This window comes from Lampetra fluviatilis, chromosome 47, assembly GCF_964198595.1.
Source record: "Lampetra fluviatilis chromosome 47, kcLamFluv1.1, whole genome shotgun sequence".
NCBI classification, from domain to species: Eukaryota; Metazoa; Chordata; class Hyperoartia; order Petromyzontiformes; family Petromyzontidae; genus Lampetra; species Lampetra fluviatilis.
This window is the reverse complement of record NC_136321.1, coordinates 2,228,112-2,245,806: the sequence shown is the minus strand read 5'-3', so window position 1 is coordinate 2,245,806 and position 17,695 is coordinate 2,228,112. Positions and strand designations below refer to the sequence as shown.

At 47.4% G+C, this 17,695-nt stretch overlaps 1 protein-coding gene across 1 annotated transcript in view; it reads right to left on the bottom strand.

Moving 5' to 3' along the window:
* Positions 1 to 2,972: 2,972 nt before the first annotated feature.
* The window catches only part of ARFGEF3 (ARFGEF family member 3), an 87,616-nt gene continuing 72,893 nt past the window's right edge, over positions 2,973 to 17,695 (bottom strand). The window contains exons 39-43 of the mRNA XM_078877229.1: positions 16,736 to 17,364; positions 15,633 to 15,808; positions 14,999 to 15,118; positions 14,186 to 14,412; positions 2,973 to 12,428 (exon numbers count right to left, since the gene is read on the bottom strand). Coding sequence (XP_078733355.1) covers positions 12,237 to 12,428; positions 14,186 to 14,412; positions 14,999 to 15,118; positions 15,633 to 15,808; positions 16,736 to 17,364 — 1,344 coding nt within the window. The 3' untranslated portion in view covers positions 2,973 to 12,236. The remainder of the gene's footprint in view (positions 12,429 to 14,185; positions 14,413 to 14,998; positions 15,119 to 15,632; positions 15,809 to 16,735; positions 17,365 to 17,695) is intronic.

The following is a 17,695-nucleotide window of genomic DNA, read 5'->3' as shown; positions in this document are numbered from 1 at the left end:
GCCTGGGCTCTGGGTTGTTCTTTGTTCTTTCAGAGTCCCTGACCCTCTGCTCATGATCATTAAGGACCTTCATGATGGTGAGTGGGCCCGGGTAAAACTACGTGGACGGGAGTCGGAGCCATTCCCTGTACACATTTGGCTGCGACAGGGATGTCCTCTGGCTCCCGCATTATTTAACATATATTTCGACCACGTAGTTCGTGAAGCCTTCAATAGCTGTGCCGGAGAAATTTCCATCTGGTACAGATACAATAGGAGGCTGATCGATGCCCGGGTGCGGTCAAGTGATGGCTCCCTATTGCTCAACCATGTTATGTATGCCAATGATCTGGTAATTGCTGCTCACTCAGAGGACGAGTTGGAGGCGCTACTGCTGAACCTGGAGCTTGCCACTAAGAGGTGGGGACTTACCATCAGCCCCACCAAAACTAAGCACCTGCCTGGGTATTTTCTACCATCGGACACTCCACCCCCACAACTCCCAATTGGTGATAGGGCAGTTGTGGAGAGGGTAGAGATTTTCCCATACCTGGGCAGTGTGCTCAGCTCATGACCGGCTCCGGTTTAACAGCAGAGGGTTCTCACTCCGAATCAGTCGAGCGGCATTATCTTTTGATCGGTTGCGTAATGCTGTGTGGAAGCTACCTGGTCTGTCGCTCCACACGACGCTTCAGGTCTTCTCGGCCACAGTCATTCCCTCCCTTCTCTACGCTTGCGAAACGTGGACCCCCCTAATGGAACATATTCGCCGGTTAGAAATATTTAGGCTGGCCTGCCTACGATCCATCCTGGGTTTAACCAGGCTGGATTGTGTGAGGAGCTCACAAATCCATCGTTGAGCTCCTCCATCGGGCAAAGCTGCGTTGGCTGGGCCATGTAGCCCACATGCCCAGCCACCGCATGCCGAAACAGCTTTTGTTCGGCCGGATCGAGGGGGCTAAATGGGCGCGGCATGGGCTAGAGAAGAAATGGAGCTGAGTGGGCTTGCCGATGACTGGTACCAGCGGTGTCAAGATCGGTCTCTGTGGAGGAGGCTCGTGAAGGACGCTACTGGGCAGTTGGAGGCAGGCGCCCTCCAATAACAACGGAGGGCAGAGGAGCGACGATCACAAGAACGAGCCGAGCGCCAGGTGGCTAAAGCACAGCAAGTTGGCACAGTAGGGGGCACAGGTGGTGTGTCAGCCAGTCGTCTCAGTCAGTCGACCTCTGGCATCTGTGTCTGCCCCATTACCACGTGGCCTCAAGGTGCACATAGCCTGGCACAAGCGACGTGGTGACGTCACCACCACTTAGCGGCGAATGGCGGTTGTTGTTGTTGTGTGTGACAACCGCTGTGTTTGTTTGTGTATGTCCATGTGTGTGTGTGCGGTGTGTGTCTGGAGTCGATGTGTGTGTGCGTAAGTCCATAAGTCTGTGTGTGAGTTGCTGTGTCTGTACATTGATATGTGCGTGTGTAAGTCGATGCGTGTGTTAGTCCATGTGTGTGTGTTAGTCTGTGTGTGTGTGCGTCCACGTGTTTGTGTAAGTCCATATGTGTGTGTGTATGTCGATTTGTGCGTGCCTTTTACGCCCGGGCAACGCCGGGTACTTCCCGCTAGGAATAAAATAAAACATTAAGATTTTTACACTGATCTGTGTTATAACTGTAATTTCTGTATGATTCCAATCATTTTTATAGTCAAAATCGCCAAATTTGCGGAGCTCCGCTGCAAATACAGGGAGGTGAGGAAGCGACGAGTTCAGCCTCCCTTCTGATTGCGTAACCCCTCAGAAACTGAATGGAGCGTGGGCAATAAGCGCGTGCCTTTTACTATCTCCGTATGTCACCAATGTAATGTTTGTAGACCCCTTCATTTCATGTCCTCGCCTTCCATTGTCCAGGTAACTTATTTAATGTATGTGTATAAAGATATTGAGGCTCGCTGGTCTCGTCATAAAACTGCATGCAAAAGCACCAGGGGAGGCAGCTATCACATCTGCCTCAGAGGGGGGCGTGTCAGACACGCCCCCGTCAGTAGCCAGTGCCTCCCAAGCCATTGACCTCACTGCACGTCCTTGGATCTAAATGCCCCACCCCCATAAAAAAACGTATAGCTGCGTAAAAAAAAAATGTATGTTCCACTAATATGAATAATTGTGTATTTCTGTTATTTAGAGATAAGTTGAATGCGTTTAATCGTGGAATGTTTTCATCGGCTGAGTGGTCCGCGGGCCCAAAAAGTTTGAGGAACACCAGTCTAAAATATGCAGTGATAAAAGGTCCTATGTGTGGGTCCCCGGAAATCAGAAACAATGAGGGACGCTGGGAAGGGAGCCCGAGGTTCCATTGCACGGAGTGACGATACCAAATTGTCTCAGGGAGCGTTTTGTATTTTGTAGGTTTCTGTGGTGGCAAAAAAACTGACTGGAGTTTGAGAATCAGAATTCGGAGTGTGCTGATATCTGCCACGAGATTATTGAAATATTTTCCAATTATTCGGTTTCCACCAAAAATCAAGGGTAACTGCCTATCCACCAGCATGTTAAAGTAAAGTAAACTATTTTTTTTTTATCAGGTAAGGCCCACTGAGATATATATATATCTTTTTCAGAAGTGACCTGGGTATCACAAATGATAGATCAACTAAGTAGCTTATCGTCATGTGGAAATGCATAGCAGCCAAATATACTAAACGCATGTTGATTCTAAATTTGGAGAGAAAAACCGGAGGACCCAGAGAAAAATCCACGTGACCAAGCAACTCCAAATATACAGCAGGCATCAGGTCGGAATTGAACCCACGATCTCCTGCATACCAGGCGAGGTGGTTAACATCTTGCCATCTCGTAATTAGTGGTTCTATTGCTCTGCCACATGACCTCCAAGCCAGCCTAATTGATCGTGTAAGTGGTGGATATCAAATGGTCCATGGAGAGTATTACTAGAATGATGAAAGAGGCTTTGAATCAAGAACAAAGTAAACCTTTTGACATGCCCACATATCTTTATTTCATAAATAGCAATAAATAAACTCCGCTGGGAGTACACATAGCCACCAAATAAATACAGCAAATCATTACAATCTATGACACTAAAACCACTTACAAAGCATATAGAGGACAGCACATTGTTAGTCACATGCCATAGAGTACAAGACAATGGCTCGAACACTGTAGGATATCTACAGCATATACAATGTGCGCTCGCACACACACGATGGGCTTCCCTGCTCCGATGATCACAAATGAGAGCGAAGCAAGCAAGCACTTACCACTGTACAACGCTGTGCTTATCCTAGGATACACTCCCGACTAAACGGCAAATTCTAAACACGGCGGTGTTAGATTTAACACAGACACGATCAACAACACCTTAGACTCAGATTGAGGCAATATTTTGGTTTTCAAGGCCTTGTTTTAAAGATAGCATTTTTTTTTCTATATCGGTCACGTACCTTGTGGCGCATTTTAGCGCGTAAGAACTTGCAATGCATTGTTATGCAAACGCACACAAAATGTGCAAAAGAAAACACTTAAGATTGCTCCGTACGATGGGAAACAGCCAGAGTATTGTGGGAAAAGCTTGATCCCACAGATGGTGTATGCATGCAAAGCAGTCTGAACTAACCTGCAGCGTGCCATTAGACACTTGATGTTAGTGAAGCTAATCTGCCCCGGTCTCACTCTGTCAAGGTTCACCAGTGCCACCACCCATTTTATTTGCAAGGTATTTTTGCCGTCGTTCGTCGTGACCTAACGTATTTCTACATTCAGTGCATTGAATATTTAAGTCTAGGAATGCACACGTTATTTTCTCGCCGATTCTTACCAACATTAAGCTCGTTCATGTAAACAATGTCACTTCAAGGTCCTTGAAATTGTTTCAAATGTGCCACGTGATCCAGGTAAATGTTTGCACAAGCAGTGAACATTGGCAGTAAAAAACAGAAGGGGAAAAACCTATTATCATTGGTAGTAGACTTAAGGTTGAGGACTTGAGGAGACTGTCAGTATAAACGGGTACGTATTAGGACGGACTGTGTTTCCATTTAGTATTTTTCTTTAAGCTAAAGCAATGCACTATGTTCATGAAAGTTAAAGGTGCAGCCGTGCAATTTCTTATTCGTGCCATTGCTGCCGGAAAGGCCTCCACTAAAGGGAGCTCTAGAAAAGCCCCAACGGTGGCCAAACGTCCTGGGAAAGAGCAAGGTCTAACATTACAATTGTCAGTCCCAACTCTTATACTAAACAATCCCTTCCACCTCTTTCACAATGCAGGTAACCGTAGTCCAACATATTTGCTAAGAATACTAAAATTCATGCCATGAAAAAGTTTGTCAGGTGAAATTTAAGAAAAATGGCAGTTTCTTCCATAACACCTGGGCCATATGATAAGGAAATACGCCGTGCTCTGGTGTGCCCCCCCACCCCGCAAATCCTGAAAGGCCTCCGCAACATTCGGCTCAATTTGTGTCCGGAAGCGTGTTTCCCCTAACACGATGCAGCAAAAAGGGGGGAAAAAAAGAGTGCATCAAAAACACAAGGCCACAGCAGACTAAACAGAGCATTAAGGACCAGCAGGCACAAGCACTTCATGCGAATACAATCAACGGCAGTGAAGTGTTCAGGAACCTGAGGAATACGATCCCATGACCGAGAAGAGCCAATTAGAAATTCTGCTAGCTGACTGTATATGAAGTCTCGATTTAAAACGTCCGATTCCTTTCTACATATTAAAAAAAACTGCTTTGTGGAATCAAAAGTGGTTTGGAAGCAACGAAGCAGCACTGCCGATCGGGGAAAACGTAAATCCACACACGTAAATACGGTCTCACGTATTAAGACTGTAAAAGTGCCACTTGCCAGTCAGACAAAAAAATAAGGCACTGGCGCTCCAGTTTCTGTTTTAGTTTGCCAAGCCGTATAAAAGTCGACAAAAGTTACGATTGTTAACGAATAGATGTGTTCTAAATAGTTTTTTTCATCAAAAGGCCATTCGTAACCCTTTCACAAAGCACGACGACCACGTAAGCACGTGGACATTGTTAGACCAATTGTAAGAGAACAGAACGTGGCAGTTGTTGAATCAAGGACGTCTTTTCTTGCTGTATTTGTTGTAGGAAATGTAGAACATGGCAGTGCACCGCCTCATAATGTCTTTTCTCCGTGGTCAATGTTGGGATTAGGGGCATCTGTAGGTGGATTTATTCCAGCACTTGATTTTATCGTTTTTATTCATTTGACGCACGTTACATAATTTTTTTAAAAGCAAAAAAAGAATAACCGGTCGAACCTGTCGCTGGAAAAACTGAGTAAATCAGATATATATATTCTTACTTGGCAATCCACTTCATCGATAACATTCATGAACATGATGTAAAGCGTGCCAATAAAATGTTTAGCGTTGCAACGCACGACAAACAAACCAGCGTATGGCACAATTGCCAGAGGAAACCCATGACGATCATGGGCCTTGCAGGAGCTGGCATTATCCACGTGCTGTGACTCAGCTGGGTCTGTCAGCTTGGGAACTGAACTTGTGACCTAAACACGCTTGGGAGGGCGAGTGAACAAACAGCCCACCTTTGTGACAGTCCTCAAAAGGAACACTACACGGACCTGCAGGTCAGCACCACGCTCTGTTGCCGTCACAGGACATTGTTAACATAATTCTCGGTCGGGTAACTCACAACTCTCATATCCCACGGAGCACGGGCGGCAGCATTCAGGTGCAACCACAAGGACGAGATGGCCGGATGTGTGACTGTGGACGCACAAGACGAGTGGCTTATGCCAGCCAGTCAGCCTCTGCTCACAAACCCTACAATTTCATTCACAGCTCCAAATTTCATAATGATTTCATTGATCATGAACACATTCACTGCATTCCCATCATGTTAATAAACATGATGGGAATGCATTGCCATCATGTTAATAAACATGTATCATGGTAATAAACATTTACAGGAATGCAGGGGCAGGTGGCACTGGTCACCTTTTCAGCAGTGGGGGGAGGTCATGTTCCGTACCACCTCACATTATTATACATGGGTCCCCGTGGCTACCCGGTTTTCGAACATAAAAATAATTCCCACGTACCGGATCAACACTGATGAAGTATGGAATCCATGGTCACCGGATGAAGACAGTTATGTAAACCGCAGTTTGATATACATCGCGGTTTGATGTCCGTAAAGGTGTGGCAGTGAAGTACGTTTTGGTATTCGCACCGTTCCTATGGCACTAATGCCATCACTCGAAAGCGCTACGTTTGTGCCTTGCGAGCTGCCATAGATCAGGCTGACAATCTATTAACAGTGAACCGGCAGCAGAGCTCCGTGTAGATTTTGCCGAACGGCGCAAACCTACGGAGGCCGTGGCCTCGAAGTCTCGGCGCCTGGGAACGATCGGGGACACTCTGCGCTGGCGACAACCGGAATTGCCGTAAACTCCGGTTATCGTCAACTCGGGTTGCCAGTTTGAGCGAAGTCATTTAAAACTAAACACACACACAACTTGTGTAAAGATTTTATGACTTATAATTGAATTCTTCTACACCTGCCCATGTCCGTCACCATGGCGATGGCTTCGTGGATCGTGCATCGCCCCAGGTAGTTCGTTTGCCAACATCTCGGCTGGAGTTCGCTTTCAATGCTTCCGTGCGTTTGCGTTCCCAAAGGCCGCGCAAGATTTTCTGTTTTGGAAACGTAATGATATCACGGACGTGTTGCCGAGATTCCAACCGGTCACTATTGCCATCTATGCCATTCAGAGACGGATGATACACCTCCGTGCATGCCTCGTAAGCTTTGTCTTGTGTTTTGACAACTGTATAAGTTATGTAGGATAGGATATTGTCGTCTGGGAAACGTTGTCATCAACAGGAAGAAGAGGAGTATCGACATGCCTTAAATCATTGAACGTATTGGTTGTCATAATAGCAATAAATTAATGTAATGTTAAAACTCAACTTCATGTCTTTCTGTAGCACTGCTTTTACCAACAACCATGGACAATACAAACAAAATGACTGTTCACTTATGTACATACAGTAACGCTATTTAATAATAGGATGTGACGGAGTAAAAAGGGAACCTAACAGCATACAGTACATTATTTAAACTAAATTAGTTGATTGTCCTTCCCCCACACCTCCGATTATCACAGTTGACTTCGTAAGGTGCGAAAGAATTTCAACGTACATACAGTTATGCTTTTAAATCTTAACCCAGCAGAGCCTCACCGAATTCTCAATGCTGTTTGGGGAGGGGTTTGTTGGAGATATTTAGTTTGTTTTACCACAGTAATATAGTGCATGGGGAAAACAGGGTGCATGGAGATAACCCACGTATGAGTGGTCAACTTTTTTCTTAAAAAAAAAACAATTTGGACGCATTGGCAGTACACCGGTGCAGCATAACAACACACCGGTCCTCATAAAACAGTCTCGACGATGTCGCTGTTGCCCTTGAGCAAGCTCCAGGACTCTCCATCAGAAGTTGCACTCAGATTCAGCAGCTGCTGTCCCCATTCCAACGTGACACTACGAGTCATCATCTTTTGATGCCACCGTCCGCACAAAAAGAGATGATTCCGGAAATTAATCGAGGAATCGTCCGACCAAGTCTAGGGCACCAGGAGTCAAATCTTGCCTTTGGAACACCGATCCGATAATCACCAGGCTGGGTGCTGCTGTACGGCGACAGACTGGACCTTCGCGTTCTTCTGACTGCTTCGACATCACGAGAACTGATTTTGACGCACCATCCCGCAAGATTTTATGACCGGGGTTGCGAATCACGGAAAAATAATTATTACGAAAAATTAGCTTCTTTGTTTTTTTAATACCGACGCACTAGCGGTGTACCACTACTACGTTAATTTACCGAAACCTGGAGCCGATATTTCCATCAAATCAAAACTTTTTGGTCCCATAATTTCCAACTCTGCACCCATATCGCTGTCTGCCCCTACCCACCCCCCTACCTTTTGCGGCAGAGCGTGCAAGCCAGGCATGGTGCACCCTCTTCTGGCCAGAAATCTTGGCAAGGTCAGGGTGGGGGTAGCGGGTGAAGAAATGGGAACATAAACATTTTTCCTAAAACGATATTTGTGCAGGGTGAAAATTATTAAAGTAACAATCGTTACAAAGCTAGGCATTGGTTGACACCATCAATACTGATTAATTATAATGGTCTACATACTCAACATTAATAACCACAAGTTCCCCTGGACTATATAAACACTGCCAGCTCAGAAAATGAATGTAATTGATTTCGAGACATTTTCCTTTTGTTTCTGCTGCAGTAAAATCTGTCTTAAAAATAAGTTATCAGATGATGGAACGTGCACATTTAAGGTTCGCATAAAACATTATTTAAATACAAAGCTGTAAATAAAACACACAAACCAAAATGACCTTGCACATTAAAAAAAGACAAGCCAATGAATTATTCAACAACATTGAAACTCATGAAATGGCTAAATCAGCTTAGCCAATTGAAATTACCTCCGATGAAAAAAAAACATCGATACAAAAATAATTTTAAAGACAAAGCCGAATCCGTCACATATATCCGCTTAAGCACGAAAAGTAAAGATGCGCGACCAAAACATTACAAATGCAAAAAAATTAAAAGCAAAAGTTCATCCAAATAATGATGAGATACCAAACGCTGCCAAACAAGAAAAAAACACCGAAAAACCGGGGCCGACTTGGCACCGTTCTAAAATGTGGGCAAATGCTCGGCACTGCTGCCCTTTTCAAGCGCTGTCCGACTATGGGAAGGCTCCTTCCATTGGCACCGCTGGACAAGCAATCGGTAAGAAAGGTTAAACGACGGAATACATACCCCAACGACAAGAGCCAAAATATGTAATAATTATTATGTACGGCATTCACGTATGAAAGGAAAGCATCGCTAAGCCTCAAGACTTTTCAGGAGCATCTTTACGAGAGGATGTTTGTCGATTTCCACGGTTAGGAGTGTTTGAATGTATGTTATGTATGCGAGAAAGCCTGAGTACCCAGAAGACAAAAAAACCCCACGTTTACAAGAAGATAACGGCAAAAAGATCTGAACGGGCAAGTTAACGACCCATTTGCTGTACTGCCGTTGCCTGGCCATACCCAAATGGGATTTGGGAGTTTCACAGCTTTTTATTGCGCATTTAAGTCATATTCTTTGGGTCTTTCGGTCTTGTTTTAAATGGATTAGATTACAGGAAATGACCCCAGTGTAACTTGTAAGCCTAATGGTTTAAGAATATGCGTGCACACTTCCCGATTTAAAGCCACCAGCTTCAAAAGGCACAGGAAGCTCCGTTGGGTTTATATTCCTTGGCAGTAGTAACTCAACACGGCACATGTATACTACCTTCACACTCACTAGGGATTATCGGCGCAGCGTAAGCTCGTGCAAGCTCGAACGGTATAGTTTGTGCTTTGTGTTTTTTTCCAATGTAGCTATGTTTTCACATTCGTATGCCTCATTGCGATCCATGGGAGATAGCTCCGGAGGTGTCCACTGCACATTTCGTCACTGGTTTCCACTTTCCTCTGTCTTGTGCCAATATGCTCAAGTAGTGGCCACATCTTTCTGACACCGACCCCTCTTGTGTCGTCAAGCCATTCTCTCGTATGCATTCGTATGCACTGATATCAAATAAATTCCATGTTTTTTCCTGGCTGCGATTGCCAATGACCTGTAACCAAATCAATGGTTTGACTATATCAATGAAAATCTGTTGCTTTGATGTTAACTTATACTTCATACAGTGGTAAGAATCTACTTAAGGGACACCGCAGTACAGAGAGTACTTGATATTAAGGGATCTTCAGCATCTTTAACGACCGTTTTACAGCAGAAGACACCCTGGTAATTAAGATAACACCGATTTTTGCATTGTCATGGGAAAACACACTCGTGCACACACTCACAGGATATAGCCAGGCAGGAGATGTATGTAATCCAGGTTGCACCTTAACCCATGATCATTTTAGTTGTGGCTCCAAATTTACACGACGAGGAAATACTGAACATTCTATGGCCTTGTTCGATCGCATTTGGCTCTGGATTTTGAGAGCAGACACCCACCTTCTGGCTAGTAATATTGTGCCCGTGGGGGGGGGGGGGGGGGCAGTACAGCAAGTAGGTTCACGACCGGCTGTCCATGCGATATTGAGCATTCTCCATTCACGTGCCTCTGGTTTCTCCTCACAACTCCCCTTTTTATGCAACGTGTATTAAAACACTCAAGGAATTGGTCCCACGGCCCAATTATTATCCCTCAGCGTCAGTTTTGAAGACTAAATGAGGATTACCTCGTGTAACAATAAAAAAAAATAACAAAGGTAATTTGTTACACACAAGCAACACGGCTGCTGTTGCTGCACTGGCAGTAAACACAAGGCAGTAAACGTGTGTATCGCTATTTGGTGGTTCGCAGTAAGAATGTCATGGAGTGACGTGCATTATTCACTTCATAAAATGTCTCTGCTGTTTTGTACGTATTCAAATCGTTCAACAGAAAGAAACACAACTGAAATCGACAATTTGTATTTTACCAGGTAAGGCCCCTTGAGCTATATAGCTTTTTATATATCAGAAGTGACCTAGCCACAAATGATCGCTCAACGAAGTGGCTTATCACGTTGAAATTTACAGCAGGAGCCAAATACTCCAAACGCGTGTTTCTGAAGTCGTCACAGTGGGCGTGGGGTTGGATCAGTAGGCAGCCCGAGCCACAGGTGGGGGTGGACAACGTTGGAAAGTTGTAGTTGCTGTGGAAAGTGAGCCCCCTTACTCATCACAAGAGGCCACGAAGCCACTGCCAGTCCCCAGGAGTGGCTTTGCTCAACGTGGATGGATTCCGAGTGAAATGCGCCGCCGCTACAGAACGATTCAATGCCCGCGTCATGCTTTGCCACAGCACGGACGGCATGATTAGGTGGCCGATACGAAAATGCTAAATTGTTCAGGGCACGGCCACGTTTTTCCACGTGGTTACAAAGCTTAAAAGAATAAATCCAGAAGACGGGTGGACAGCACATTGCTGAGACACATGCAGAATGTGTCTCTTTAGACAGTGCAACGTGTTTGAAACTGTATGATTGAAAACTGTGCACTTTGAAAAACGGAGTATGGAGATGTGGCATCTCAAATGGGAACTTTTCACATCCATCAAGTGTTGTGTCCAACATAAAGGCTCTCAGTAAAGCAAGAGAGTGTGTCGGCATCACTACATAAGCAAGAGACCACCCCTGGCAAACTTGAAAAAGTGCGTCAATCGATCTATCTCAAGGCTCAACGCAGGAAAGCCCAGGCAGTTTCAACTGCATCAGACTGACGACACAAGTGTCGTGCTTCATGATAACTCTTCCTACAAAGTGGTATTCTTATAATCTTAATTCATCATCGTGCTTCCCACCAAATTCCAGTTGCGATTTGGGATTTGCGATGTAAAACTGCAATTTTTCTTCACGACAGAAATGTCCTTATCCGATATTTTACGACGAGTGTATCTATACATAACACTGTGGCTGCTTTCCCAGTCTCCTCTTTACCCAAAGGAGGTACCCAACTCAATTGCACATTCAGAATCCCCGATGAGGCAGCAGGCATCAGTGTGGGGTCGTCCCCGCACGGGATCCGCCAAGTGGGTCCATGAGGGGGAAGCCGTTTCTGTAAAGCGGATTCCGTTGCACCTGTATTTACGACTACACAACTGCTCGTTCATTATTAGTTGAGTCCCCACGAACAGTGTTATTGTAAGTAATCTGTTATAAATCCAAAATATTATATTTTTGGGGAAAGTGTGCTTTATGTGCAATATATGCAGTGGAATTTCTACGAATTAATGCAATAATAATATCCTATATATATTCAGGGAAGTCTCAGGAAGTTTCAGGAAGGTCCTGGCATTGAGAGATGTTTGGCCAACCCCTTGCTAACAACGTTTGCGAGAGAATAACCGAGTTGTGTGCAACGATGGTTTCACGAACCCACCTTGTCGTACGACCACCTTCTGGCCACCTCGCAGCTCAGCAGGGTTTGAGACTGAATACGAGAGACGCAAACCCCTGCCTCCCAAGTGCTGATACGAGGCGCATGCCACAACACGCCCAGCAAACGGGCTCAGAACCCCTCCGGGCAGTGCGCGTGTGTGTAGGTGTACGCGCGTGCGTGTGTGCGCGTGGGGAAACGGGAATGGGGTTAAAAGAGCAGAGGACGGTGGGGGTGGCGGGGGCAAAGAGGCTACGCGATGATGCTGTAGACGCGGCCAAGTCGGCCGAGCCAGTCGCGCACGGCTTGGCGCACGCGCGAGTCCGTCACGTGGCACGTCAGCTGGCTCAGGCTGGGGAAGATGGCCGGCTGCAGCGCAACGAACGCCGGCTCGGGCAGCCCCAGCAGCTGGTTGAGCAGCATGAGCACCATGTTGGTCCACGCCTGAGAATTGGGCAGCGCGGAGATATTCCGCGTCAGCAACCGTTCAAGGATAAGGGATTGCACGTACACAATGGGTGGCTTGATTGACTTCAAATCGGAGACTCAAAAGCGCCTCACACCACATCTCATCTGAACCACTCCAATGGCTATGCTGCAGTCGAGCCAAGGGAATCCCAAAAGGGGGAAACTGTCCCTGTGTGGCTTAAGTTGTACACCCATCACCTGCCTACAAACGGGAATTATTCTGCCATTTAGGGTTTTCCCAATAAAGTATTTAAGTTACCTGAGAAAGTATTTTTTTCCAATCAAATTCCAGACAGTGATGCTAAATTATCCACTCACAGTATCAACTAGCGTGGTTCGCGAGACTCATACCACAAACCTCTGAAACAAGCGGAAAATGCACGACACCACTTGGCCACGTCATCACCCACGACGACCTGTTGTGCATGGTGGTCGTGTATCAGAGCGCTCGTTGAATATGCATTGTGTATGTATGTTGAACTTCTTTCGCACCGTACGTAGCCAACTGTACTAATCGAGGGTGCCTTAAGGCCCCAGTGTGCGTGTCTATAAAATCGGTCAACCCAGCAACATTTGTTTAACGGGCCACACGCTACTATAAAGGAGGATCAGCGAAGTCAAAACTGGTCCAAAGTTTGCCCCGTTTAAATGAATAACTCCCCCATACATGAACTAAGAAAAGGGTCCATGTCACAGGGTTTCCGGATCGCTTGCAGGCAGGAGAGATCATCATCACCCAGCCTGTGCCGTATCCTTACTGGCCGGTCTCAGTCGTAGACCCCCTTTCACGCGCTTCTTCTGCGCCAGAGCCGCTCTGGGAGGAGCAATGTTCAACGACCAGCTTCTATCCCCACTGCGGCCTTGTGGTCTCTGCTCCCAGTGTCCTGAGCCTGGCCTTTTCAGATCCATCCCTGGGTCTCGCAACCCATCACCAATATCATAATCGAATCGGTCGTGCTGCACACTTTCTTTTTACCGAGAGACTTGTGGTGCCCTCATTCATTTGTAACTCATGCAGACTGGCACATCGCAGTGACTCAATCCACATGCAACACCTACGCCAATCGCTTCCAGTCCTTTGTTCTGACTGCTCACCAAACGAACGTTGCACCCTCACATGACACCATTAAACATTCTCAAACCTTATAATCCTACCATCTCGTGACGACACACACGAACAAAGAGAGATTCAATTGACACACAAGTCTCAATTGCAAAGAGCCTTGGATTACAAAACAAAGATTGCACAGTATATAATTACTTTCAGGCCCAAAAGGAATAACATAATTACTTGGTCTCCAAGGGCCTTGTGGTTAGCAGACCATTTTGTTTCAGTGATGAAGAAGATGCGTTCTCTGTTCGTCACCTGCCTATCTTTCTACATTTCTATATGTTTACATGTCAATATATACGTTTTATGTAATTATATCTAAATGTCGATCGCAAACCATTTGATTGTGAGCCACAATCTTATCTCACCAAGCAGAGCTCTCCCGGCCAGAAGCAATACAAATCTATGAACGTATGTTGAACTTCTTTCGCACCGTACGTAGCCAACCGTGCTCATCAGAGGTGCAGTGAATGACAACAAACTAAATGCAAAAAGCAGATCTAGAAAAATTCGTTTTCTTTAGAACTGCTTTTTGTGATCAAATCTTCAACGACAGAGACCGTGTTCAACACTCTCGTTCCACCCGAGCCCGACTTCTCCCACGCCCCCTCGCCGCCCTCACCTGCAGCTGAGCTTCGGAGTCCCGCGAGGCTCCGGACGGAGAAGCCGAGCTCTGGCTCGCTGAGCGACTGCGCGGGAAGCGCTCCGAGCGCGGAGTCTCGGGGCCGCTCGTGGACGAAGATCGCCTTGGGGGGAGCGGCCCCCCCTCGCCCAGCGGGCCCAGCCCCCCTGGGCCCGGCAGCCCCGCCAGGCCGGCGGGACGGACGCCTTCACACGGAAGCCCGGGCCCTGGAAAAAAGAAGGTTTCAGCGGTTGTAGTCGATTAGTGGAGCAGCGGTACAGGCGTCGAGCCGCGAGTGGGAGAATTGATTCGTGGGATGATTTCAGTCACTGAAATGTGTTCTTGCCCATCCTTCCCCTTCACAATAACCGTCAGGATGTGAATAGGACGAAAAAATGGGACAGCACAAAGGACAGAGACACTAAAAACGAAACGCAGCACAGATAAGGTAGACGATAGGCATTACCAAAGAGACAACCACGTGTGAAAAGGGCAGCGAAAGTGATCCAGAATACAAGGATGACGCAATTGATTCAGACGGTCCAATTGACAAATGAAACCGATGGTGCAAATGTGAATGAGATGGTTCCAAACGATACAAATAAAAAATTAACAAACAAGACAGATGGTACAGACATGATGACTGAGGAAATACAAATCAAACTGGCAGTGCAAATGAGAAAGACAATTCGGACAGAACTGTATATACAGGAAAGAATGATCGATACAAAATGATTCTTGAATCATGACAATTCACCATATAATGACAAAGCGTGGGATGGTGCAGGGCGGGCTAGAAGGTGGGGTACATGCCTCCTAGCGGGGCAACAGGGCCCGTCGTGCCCTCTGCCTGCTGCTGCGGCCGTGGGCTCAGCACCAGTGACGACCTCTGACCTCCTGTAGACTGACACGGGTTCTTCACTGAGGATCCATCTGTGGAGGAGGAAAAAGATCACCAGTGTACAAAGAGTGAGCGGTAGGATACTCAGCGCACGCCGTGTGTGGTGGTGGAGAGTGCGGCACTGTTTACACAAATACTACCCACACATTCCAATTGGATCTTGGATTTAATTGGCATAACTCACTCACCTAACCAGCCACTCGTTCACTCACTCACCCACCTACACAGCGTATCAGTCATCCACCCATCCATCCACCCACTCACTCATTTAGTCACTCAAGCATCCATCCACTCATCCATCCACCTACCCATGTCCCCAGCCACTCATTCACGCACTTATCTATCCATTTATCCACCCACCTACCCATCTACTCATTCACTCATCCATTCACCTACCTACTTGTGCACCCATCCACTCATTCACTCACTAATTCATCCACACACCCACCCACCTACTCACTAATCCATCCATCTATTCACCCACCATCCACCCACCCACCGACCCGTCAGTGTATATTGGACGTCGCGATGCTAGGAGGTGCTCACCTGCATTGGCGGCGGGGCCAGGGCGCGTGGGCTCGCGCACAAAGGTCGTCAGCGTGTGCTGCTGCTTGCGCCTCTTGTACTCAGCCACGAGCTTGCTGATGGTGCGATCCGTAGCCACTGTGTAGATCTTGCCGCCCGTGCTCTCCCACCACTCGCGCTGCTGCCGCCGCTTGCCGCTGCGCATACGTGTGCGTGTAGACACGGCAAAAAATAAACAAAGACCCTCCCCCATCCCCGTATAGCCTTCACATACTGTTGGGGCAAGTGCTGTTAGCGAACACCTATGAAGGTCAGCACGGCACACGAGGGGGTGGGTGGCCAGCATCACGCCCGGCCACCTTTGTCTTCCCAGGAGCGATGTTTACACACCGCACCAGGTACACAATTGAGGCCGAATCGATTTAGGTTAGATATTCGTCAGTGATGTTGGCCGTGAGCAGCAATTGAACTCGGGACGCCAGGTTCATCATGCAGGGCGCTAACCGCCACACCACAGCTCCCCACGCAAGTACACACAAACTCGTAAAAATACATTTGTGTGTTGTCTCATCAGCTACCGGCACTGCAGGCAACAACTCTTTTCTTTCTGCTTCTTTCATCGCAGAGCTCCACAGTTTGGAATTCCCTCCACCATCGTCTCTTCCCCCCCCCCCCTCAAGTTCTTATAATAACCTTGCTCAATGCAATACATGTGTTACATTCTTATCTATAACATATCTAAGTCGTGTTTATTGTTGGTTGCTTGACGGGTAGAGCATTTGAGCCCTGTGCTCAGCAATAATTTTGGCTATTTTATTTATTTTATTGACTAGATAAAGCCCACTGAGCTATTAACTCTTTTTCAGAAGCGTAACGATTGCTCAACGTAGTGGCTTATCATGTGAAATTCATATCAGCCAAATACTCTGAATGTGGAGGGGACAATGTGGAGGGGAAAAAGCGGAGGACCTGGAGAAAAAAATCCACGCGATCACCACGGGCAGAAAGAGCTGCTGCGAACTCGAAAATATACAACAGGCGTCAACAGGGTCAGGAGGAAACCCATAACGTCCAGCATACCAGGTGCGGGCGATAATAAAAAACTCAAACCCATTATCACTCACTCTTTGTCGGCGTCGGCGTCGACGGCGCGGGGGCTCGTGGGCGGCCCACCCCCACCGGCTCTCTCGGCGTCCACCTCCTCGGTGACGAGCGACCGCACCGTGTCGCCCGACGAGAAGCTCTCCTTGCTGGTGGACGACAAGGACGACGCCGCGGGCTCCAGCGGGAACACGGGCAGCAGGAAGAGCGTCTCGGGCGCCACCGCGCCCCTGACGCCCCCCCCCGCCGCCCCAGACGCTCCGTCCCCGTCCGCGGCGCCCTCCAGGTCCAGGTGCATCTGGATGTACGTCTGGCAGAGTTCGAGGCACAGGCGGTGCAGCCGCTTCACCAGCCAGCACCAGTCGGCGTTGTTCGCGGGCTGCACGCCGAGGGAGGGCGCGCGCCGGTGCTGCGGCGTGGCACGCGAGCCCACCCCGCGCTGCCGCCGAGCCGGCTGTGGCTGCGGTGGCTGCGGTGGCTGTGGCGGTGCTGCCGCCAATACGGAGAGTGGGGTCACCACGGTGGTAGATGTGGTGATGATCGGGGCTGCTGGTGGCTGCTCATGCTCCTCATCCTCCTCTTCCTGCTGCTGCTGTTGATGATCCTCTTCCGATGGAGATCCCAGGGATGAGTCGGAGCTCTCATTGTCCTCCTGAGACAAAGTCAAGAGTCAAAGTGTCCGTCCTGTGAAATTTGCATTGCTGCAAATTGTTCTCACGTCGGTAAAATTACACGCATATTTAATAATCGTGAACTCTCGATTTTAATTGCATAAATGAAAACAAATCTCAGTGTTTCCCTGGACAAATGAGTAAAGAGTAGCATTACATCCCAGTGGCGTCCCTGAGCTAAAGTGGTTAAAATTCCACAATTCCAGTCTCTCCGTAGGACGATCACTGTTGACTTCACCACAATGCAGCGTGCATTTATTGACCCCGAGAGGAGTCTGGGTCAATCATGGGACAAATGTCACATCACAAAAC